This window comes from Cynoglossus semilaevis, chromosome 8 (genome assembly GCF_000523025.1).
Source record: "Cynoglossus semilaevis isolate Cse_v1.0 chromosome 8, Cse_v1.0, whole genome shotgun sequence".
NCBI lineage: Eukaryota > Metazoa > Chordata > Actinopteri > Pleuronectiformes > Cynoglossidae > Cynoglossus > Cynoglossus semilaevis.
The window spans coordinates 4,376,550-4,385,453 of record NC_024314.1 but is presented as its reverse complement, the minus strand read 5'-3'; the positions used below and the strand labels follow the sequence as shown (position 1 = coordinate 4,385,453).

Sequence of the window (8,904 nt, the reverse complement as noted above, 5' to 3'; positions counted from 1 at the left end):
TCCAGATGTTACATTTTCATCATAACTAGAACGTATTCATTTAATGGACTTTTTTAATAGAAATAAAAAATGACTTAATGTTTCATCCTTTGTTGTTTAGGTATGGTCACCAATAGAATCAGGTGTGGAACACATTCATCCGAGTTGCCATATATCTAGTAATAAACAGAAAAATTGTTACTGTTATTTGTCAGAATTCGATTTATTGATTTATCCTGATTAATGATGAATTATGATCGCAGTAATCGTGGTTAATTGTGTCTATCCTGTGATTGATCAGACTGACAGCCCTCATTTCTAAACAAATATTTACTTAATGCAAGAGTAAAATTTATTGGCTGTGCAAACACGAGCATCCACTGCAAAATCTCTTTATTTTCATTAAAATGGTTTGTGGTACTTAAGAGACTTTCCTTTAATTTTTACGATGCTCCTGTCAGGTCTTAATCAGTGATAATTGGTTGTTAACTTTATCTTCAGATGACAGGTGTGAATTGGAAGGTTAAAAAGAGACAGGTCAAAAAAAGGCAGCGTCAGATCCTGTGTAAACACAGAGAACATTCCTCTGCCAAAGAGCCGGATAAATAAAGTGTGAGACAGGTGTTAGTGCAGATAGAGAACAGTGTGAGGTGACTTCTCTCCAGCGGAGGCTGTGAGACGCTCTGTCACTCACGGCCATTTGTTATGTTGGCAGCTATTGTCCGCTCGGCTGTGCTGCCGCAGCTGTCCGCTCCTGCTTAGCAGCGGCCGAGTGACAGAGGGAGACGGAGAGAGTTATGGGGAGTTGGAGGTTGTTGCCGGCGAAAAGGATCGATAAGGTTCTACACCATCTCAAGGTGATGGAGCTTTATGTCTTGCTTTTTGACTCAGGTGCTGCAGCACAAAGAGCCGCAGCACTGACTGCAGGTCTGTAGTTGTATTATTAGCTTTCATGACTGTGATCACTTACAGCAGTGACTTCAGATTAAAACCTTCTTCTCTGACCAGGTGTTGTTTGTTTTTCCTCAACAAGGTTGAGAAGTTGTTCATTGGTGAAAGAACACAAGGTGGTGGATCTTGGGAAATGTTTTTCTTTCAGTTCAAATCAGCTCCTTTGTTCGTGACACTATTTATCACCCATTCCTCAATCAACAGTGAGTGGGTTTTATAATTATTAGTTTACACTGTAAATAGTTAATCTACATCTCTATAAATAGCTCTGCTGGGAGCATAGAGAACCATCACAGTTAAGCAGCACACTTTAAAACAGAGGTTCTCAACCACTGGGCTGCGGACCATAGCATGTTAAAAGTGAAACAGACGATTTGCCTAAGCGGAATGTTCCGAAATTAATAAAAGACGCAATGAAAACTCTCGCTTTTCTTTTCAACATTCCTTCTTTTTAAAGCTAAATTCCCTGCGGTGAACACACTCAAAGAAAACTGTCCTGTATTTAAACAACAACACTGACGCAAAGGGCGCTCTCTGCAGCCCGCAGGGAGCCAGGGTATTGCTTTTGGTGTTCAATAAAAAAAAAGTGAAATAAGTAGAGAGTGATGATGAAATAAACACACATTATAAGCTGTCTTGTTGCTTGTTTACTTTGACAAACCAAAAAACTATAATAATTAAAAATACTATTTATATTGATCACAACACATTTAGTGTGAGTTTTAATCTTTGTTGTGCCAAAAACAAAAATAAATATTTTTCTAATTGGATTTTCCTGAAAAGTTTCGACTTTGTCATTTTATTGAGTGTACGTGTGTGAAGTGACAATTACGAAGGGGTATTTAACAGACGCAGTATTTTCTATCAGTGACAATGACAAACACACACACACCACCCAGTTTACCATAACAATGAGGGGTCTGATCTGGCAGATGATGTTAGATGCTGAGAGATAAAACTGACACGGAAGAAAAGTCCAAAACAGACGAGCGGAGGAGAATAATGGAAATATTCTGGTGGGCATTAGCAGCAGAGGGGGGAGAGGAGAAGGTGGCAAAGGCGAGAAGGTTGCCCCGGAGGGAGGTGAAAGAGACAACCTTGAGATAATCTGCAGTGTGGGCAGAGGGGGGGTAACCTTATCTGGACGCGAAAGCAGACGGAGCAAGGAGAGGATATGAAAACAGAGGAGGAGAAGGAGGAGGCTGAGATAATAAAGTTAATAAGGCTGGAGTTTTTAAAGGGAGGAAAGAGATGCTGAAAAAAAGGCAGGACAACAACTGTGTCATCTTCTATTTACCGAAGCCGATGAGGCCGAGGGTTTCGCCGCGTATGCGGGCGGCACCGGACGCAACTTCACGGATTTGCTCCACGCTCTGGACCCTCGTGCCCTCCCGGAGAGCCTGGTAGAGCCAGGTGTTTCGTCGATAAAGGTTGAGGATGTGGCACAAGGTGGAGTCGGCCGTCTCCTCCACGGCTGCTGAGGGAATGTTGCAGACTGCAATTCCTAGAAAGAAAAGAAAAAAAAATTAAACTAAGGAAACTGAGTTACTGATACTGAAAATGACTAGTGGACTGAGCTGTTGGCTGAAAAGTTCCTCCACTGAACACAAAGTGAGTATTTAGACTTGACAGGACAAAATTCAAGCCAAATCAAATTCAACTTCAGTTGAAATAGCAAGTTAAATTTTTTAAATCAGAATTATTAAATCAGGTTACATTTAAACAACAAGATTTGAATATGAATATTTAAATAGAAAAAACATGTTTTTATTTGATTGATTGATTGTTTGATTTTCTTATAATATCTTCCCCATCACAAAGGTAATTTTTTTACTTATATCTATTTTTTTTTTTTTTACAGTAAAGCACTTCTGTCTGTTCTGCCCTTCTGCCCTCAGCTTCACTCTGTATCTCACAGTTACAGCACTGTTGTGTCTGGACGTCAGAATTATGACAAAAAAAAAAAAAAAAAAAACACTGCTCAATCAGTGGAGCCTTTTCTTCTCACTCTGTCAAAACAGTGCCACCTTCTCCAGGCACCATAGCTTTTGACTCCTGCGTCGTCAGTGAGTGGGTGGCAGTTCAGAGCAGTATCTCGTACTGGCAGGGAAAAGGCAGCTTTGTCAACCGTGAGCGTTGTTTGAGCCACTGGCCAGATGATCAGTAGGAAGAGTCAGGTTTTTTCTCTTCACGGTCTTGTTCACCACTGAATTGTTTTTTAATCCAGCTTTTATAAACTATGTTTTAAATCTATATCTAGAATCAAACTGTAAACATTTGGGTGGTTTTTATGAACCCACACTGCACTGACTGAATGAATCAACTCCCTCAGGACTCAAACCTTGATTAAGGAGACAGTGAAACACACAGCCTGGTACAAAGACATCAATGAAATGATACTAGAATCTGTCTTATTCATTAATGAGAAGAACAGAGCAGAAGACATTTACTCATAACCTTATAACCCGATGAGAATAGGCAAAGAAAATTCACAGAGAACAAAATAATAATTCTTAAAACTTGGATTTCAACCAACATTTAAATAAATAAAATAAAAAATAAAAAAAACATCAACAGTGTGATGTACAGGATTTAAATGAGCATAAGATGTGGCATATTTTCCATGAAATGCGATGGTATGAAATGTTACTTGTAGCTTAGTGACTTTTGTATATGTAGGTGATGTTCACATACAATTTTCATATGGAGGTAATGCTGTATTTAAATAAATAAATAAATAAATAAATAAATATATGGTATTGACAGTGGTGGCTTAGTGGTTAAGGAAGCGGATCTTCAGATTTGAGTCCACCAGCTGCCAAGTTACCACTGAGGTGCTCTGATCATGGCTCCGTCCCCACTCACTGCTGCCCACTGTTCACTTTGGTGATGGGTTAAAAGCAGAGGTCACATTTGGTTGTGTGCAGTGGTGTGTCACAGTGACAAGGAGTTCACTTTCCTTATTGTCACACTACCCTGACATTTTTAGCCATATTATAACTATTTTTTTGTCATACAAATATATGGCCTAGAGCTGGACCACTGCCAAAATCTTATAATTTCCCACACATTAAACTTCCACATTTCCATCAGTGATAACTGGTTCAGAGGTGTGTGTGTGTGTGTGTGTGTGTGTGTTTTCATACCCAGCTCTCCAGCTGCTTTGATATCAATGTTGTCGTAGCCGCTGCCGATGCGGATGATGATGCGCAGGGCTTTAAACTTTTCCAGGTCCTCTCTGGTCAGTGTGATGGTGTGATACATCATGGCTCCCACTGCCTCATTCAGCACCTGCAGACACACACACACACACACACACACAGAGGTTATGTGGTTGACTTTTCATACAGAAGTGTTTTCTGTCTCTGTGTTGCTGATATGATTTCCATTCATTTGTGCAGACTAAGGAACATGGGAGAACATATTAGACTATTTGTGTTCGTGACAACCCGTGACTATCACAAGACCGCATTCCATATGAAAATTAGCCCTAGAAATCACATGTTCTTCCATGACTGTGGACAGAAGGCCCGGGAATGTGAGATTTCACACCCAGGGGTCCGGCTGCAGACATCACGTGGTTGCTCCAGCCACTGCCACACACTGTCCTTTTACAGACCTCAACCTTAAGTGGAAACAAGTCATTATATTGTCTCACTGCTGCACAATCATCACAATTACACTCAGACCCTCAGGGTCTGGACAACTGGCTGCACAGAAAGGTCAGGGCAGCGGCAACAACAGCGTGAACCTACAACAGTACCGTAGTGGATTACATATATCTTTGTAATGGTCTCTGACCCAGTTTGGGTGAATGAATCAAAATCAGACACTAGTGAAGTGTTACCTTAAACCTCCTTGGTTCAGTTCTCCAAAGAATGTTTTTATTTATCTCTGTTTATTATATCAGTCTTTTCTCTCTCTCAGCACATCTCTATGACCTTAACTACAAATCCCTGCTGTTGTACATCTTTGATATCATTTTTATATTTTTTCATGCATGCAAATTTACGCATCACATACATTTGGCACAGACTGAAAGCACAGATTGCACTTCTTTGTGCCAAATGTGTCATTTTAAATGCTTTTCCAGGGCTGTGCCAAAAACACAATTAACAACTTTTTTTTATTTGCGATTATTTAAAACACTATACCTGCTGAAATTTTTAATACTAGAAGTTAGAAATATATAATGTCCACACAATGGAGGCAAAATTTAACACATCAAAAATGACAGAGCAAAGTCATCACAACCGAGACAAGAGAATCATCCAAATTTAAGTCAAAGGCGTTTGTGATTTCCTACTGAGGGACGTGAACAGAAAATGTACCGAGGTTAAAAAAAAGACCTTGATGGGCTGTCACTGTGAGAAACTGCTCCTCGTCACTTGCCATGAACAAGGTGACCTGGCCTGTGATTCAGCCTGATGTGAATCTTCCCTCTCGGTGGTGTCACCCATAGCCTCTATATCACAGCTGTGCATTTGGTTTTAATGTGATTAGGAGAATACATGTGGATTTCCATGCAGCTTTTATCAGAGCTGTGTCCTGACCCGGACTTCCCCGATAGGAATCCAAGGTTAAGAGGACCATTAAAATATTTGCACAAGCTGGAGCTGGGCTCAGCCTGGAGATCTATGTTAGTTTTTCAGCAGAAAGAGTCTGAAGAGTGAGTCTGGATGTAGTTTAATGTGATGGAAACTCTGACTGCGTCTATACCCTCTGCTCCATTTCTATCATTTCTGATGATGCCAGAGCTTTTCTTCCCGTGCCAGAGAGACCTCCCCTTTTGGCCTGACCGAGTGTCTGTGAGAGTGTGTGTGTGTGTCAGTGAGAGAGAGAATACACAGTTGCAGAGAAGTAAAAACTCAACTGCTACATGATCTGTTCACTTTCTGATTCTGTGGCTCGCTGTGGAGAGATTTTATGGCTATGAAATCATCCCAGCTCAGAGCAGTGTAGATGTACGGAGGATGACAGCTGGTTGTGACACTGAAGAGAGACTTTCTGTACTTGGCAGAAGGACATGCACTTCAAAAAATTTCTTTTTAGCATGTAGCGGTTCTTAGATGAAGAATTTTGTCATTAGCACAAGGGAAAAAAAAACCCTCAGTGAATCATGTCAACAACTTTAGAAAGTGTTGTTTATGAACAACAAATTGAGATATGTCCACAGAACAGAAAGGGCTGTTAAATAAATGAGTAAATATTTATTGATTTTTTTTAAGTGAAGTTAGTTTGTTTAAAACTGTCCTTTTGTGCCAAGCTACACATGAGAAAACAAAAAGACTCTTCTTTAATTGTGCTAATAAAGCTACTAAAAGAAGGGCTGGAAATAACAAGAGACCGATTTTGTGAGTAAAAACAAAACATTAGAAACAGTCAGTAAAAACTTTATGCTCAAAGGTCCAGAACTTTAAAACAGCAAAAATGTTCACTCCATCAGCAGTTTTTTTTTCTTTCGGTTTTTCCTTACAAATGTGCCCATTTGTTGTCATCAATCATTAGATAATTATGCAGTGAATTTAAATTTTTTTTTTGCATTCTGGTTTAGTATGTTCGACAAAACAAGCAATGTAATTACAGAGAACCCATGAATCATTGGCCTGTGTTTTTGGCAGCCTGGAGCTAAACACCACAATCGGACAATTAGAGTCAGGCAGTGTTGAGTTTCAGGCAGAAAGATGACACTACAGTCTCTTTCCTATTGAGATAAGTGAGTTTACCAGGGATTATTTGAGCAGAATTAATCCACTAGAAAAAGGCAATTAACATTATTTACACTGCCAGCGTTTGCTCTGCCCTCTGGTGTTGTTTTAACCCCTGCATCAGTCTGCATGATGTGATGAGCAACAGTATAAGATCTCATTGACTGTGACAGTGGATGGTGCTTTATGTCTCTCTCATCAAGGAGTTGAGTTAAATATTTTTTAGGACGTCCTTGAACAAAAACAAATCCGAAGTATTAAAAAATATTGGCAAGAGTGGCTGTTTATTCCCTGTATTATATTTGTCGGAGCAGTGGTTCTCAAACACCGGGACGTGTACCAATTCCTATTGGACTTCTTTATCTGAGAAGTGACAAAAGGAGCCTCATGTGAAAACACTGGAGGTCAGCTGCTGTGTGACAGATTTGGCCTCGCTCAGATTATATTGAACCCTTTGGCCTCAACTGTTGGTTTTCTGTTTGCATTCCATTTCTTTCAGATGGAAAAAAATTGCAAGAGTAGCAGTTGGCAGACCTGCTATAACTCCCATAATCCATCCTTGACTTGACTTCACTATAAGTTTCTAGATTGTCAGATGTGAAGCGGCAGCTGGTGTCTGCACTGATGGCGTCATTCTGAGCTCCCAACAATCACTGGCAGTGCGTCTATTCTTTCGTGCTGCAGAAGCAGGAGATTGGACATTTTCAATCTACATCTCCCCTCTGGGTATCCAGGCTGCAAGTTATTACTGTGAACTGCTGAATATGCTGGTGAGGTGAACATTACAATCATGTTTTTCCTGATAAGGCGGTGTTAAAACAAACAAAAAGCTACCCCGCTTCCCTGTCCTCCCTGCTGCCCAAGGTACTTGATTGAATTGATCTCTATGCAAATGCCTCAGTTTTAATATGTCCCATTTTCATAAAAAAAAAAAAAAAAAAAAAAAAACGGGACAAGAAAGATGTTGCAGCTCTCACTCCGTCTGCAGATGAGAGATAGCACTCGGGTGATACCCATCTCTGTGGCCATATATTGTTTTGCAGCCACGGCACAGCAGAAAAAGCAATAAAGAGCCTCTACAAGCCAATGTAATTACACTACATCCCCGCTGTACAAGACTCTCCATTAGAACAATGGCACTGACACAGACACAGCTCTCCGTGCCACAAAGTGACATTAAATCATAATGAAGCCACTATATTTTCACTGGCAAGAGCATATGGGGCTAATATAACACACTTCATATACGAGTACAGAGATAGAAATACAAAGAGGCAGACGTGAGTGAGGAGCCTGCTCTATTGCCCCATCAACTTTTATGTTGTTCTGATGTGAAGAAGCGCTTCAGGGAAGTGAGACAAAAATCTCAACTTGTAAGCGTTTTTTTTTTTTACCTTTTCGTGTATTTCTTGTGTGGATTGGGCGTCGCAGAATGCAACCGTGGCCAGGTCTTTGAGGATAGGCATCTCGACGGTGCAATCGCGTCCGTCCAGGAGCGCCACCAGGGGGCGTGGATGCATTGGCCCATTCATGATTTGGGGCCGAATACCTGAATAAAAACAGAAGAATGGTGAGATAATGGAAGGGGTTTCAGACAGTCTTTGGTTGACAGTTTATTGCAGAGGTTTTGCTCCACCGCTTTTTTAGTGTATCACTTTACGTTAAAGGTACAAATAAAAAACACAATATTTAACCTACATAATGCAGGAATCAAAAGCCCAGGTGAGACAAAAACAGATGGTCAATACAAGTAAGAAACCATGATGCTTTATGGCTAGAATTTTACAACAAACATTGAGAGTGTCCACCCTCAGCCAAGACTCAAAAGCAGGAAACTGAAAATACAACATTAAAAAAAGAGTAATGGAATGCAATTTATTGAATTATTGAAGCAGGATTATATACAACAAATATAACAATAAAACAATTAACTGCTGCCCCAAAAGGACAAAGAAATGAGGAGCTACATGTCGTTAAAGCTAACAAAACCATTCAAAACATTAAAAAAAGTCAAATAATCCCAGCCTGCTAGCTGGAGTCAATGCAACACTGATTTCCTGCCACAGAAACAAAACCTCAAGATAATTATCTGCTCTCTGTGAGAGCATCTAAGTGCTTATGTGTATACATGTTCTGATTAAGATATGGTAGCAAACAGGGCTTCTCTCCTCTAACAAGCGCTGCTCAATAAATCAATGCACCTACTCAAGACTGGATTAGACCACAGCCTCCATTACAGAAACCCTCTCTGACTCATGGCTCCCAA

General features: G+C 40.2%; 1 protein-coding gene across 5 annotated transcripts in view; it reads right to left on the bottom strand.

The window, feature by feature from the left end:
• LOC103381637 (C-terminal-binding protein 2) overlaps positions 1 to 8,904 on the bottom strand; it is a 79,581-nt gene that overhangs the window by 7,940 nt on the left and 62,737 nt on the right. For all 5 annotated transcript variants that reach the window (XM_008314093.3, XM_008314094.3, XM_025057655.1 and 2 more), the window contains 3 exons: positions 8,033 to 8,187; positions 4,077 to 4,221; positions 2,228 to 2,434 (listed from right to left, as the gene is read on the bottom strand). In XM_008314093.3, the coding sequence (XP_008312315.1) occupies positions 2,228 to 2,434; positions 4,077 to 4,221; positions 8,033 to 8,187 (507 nt within the window). The remainder of the gene's footprint in view (positions 1 to 2,227; positions 2,435 to 4,076; positions 4,222 to 8,032; positions 8,188 to 8,904) is intronic.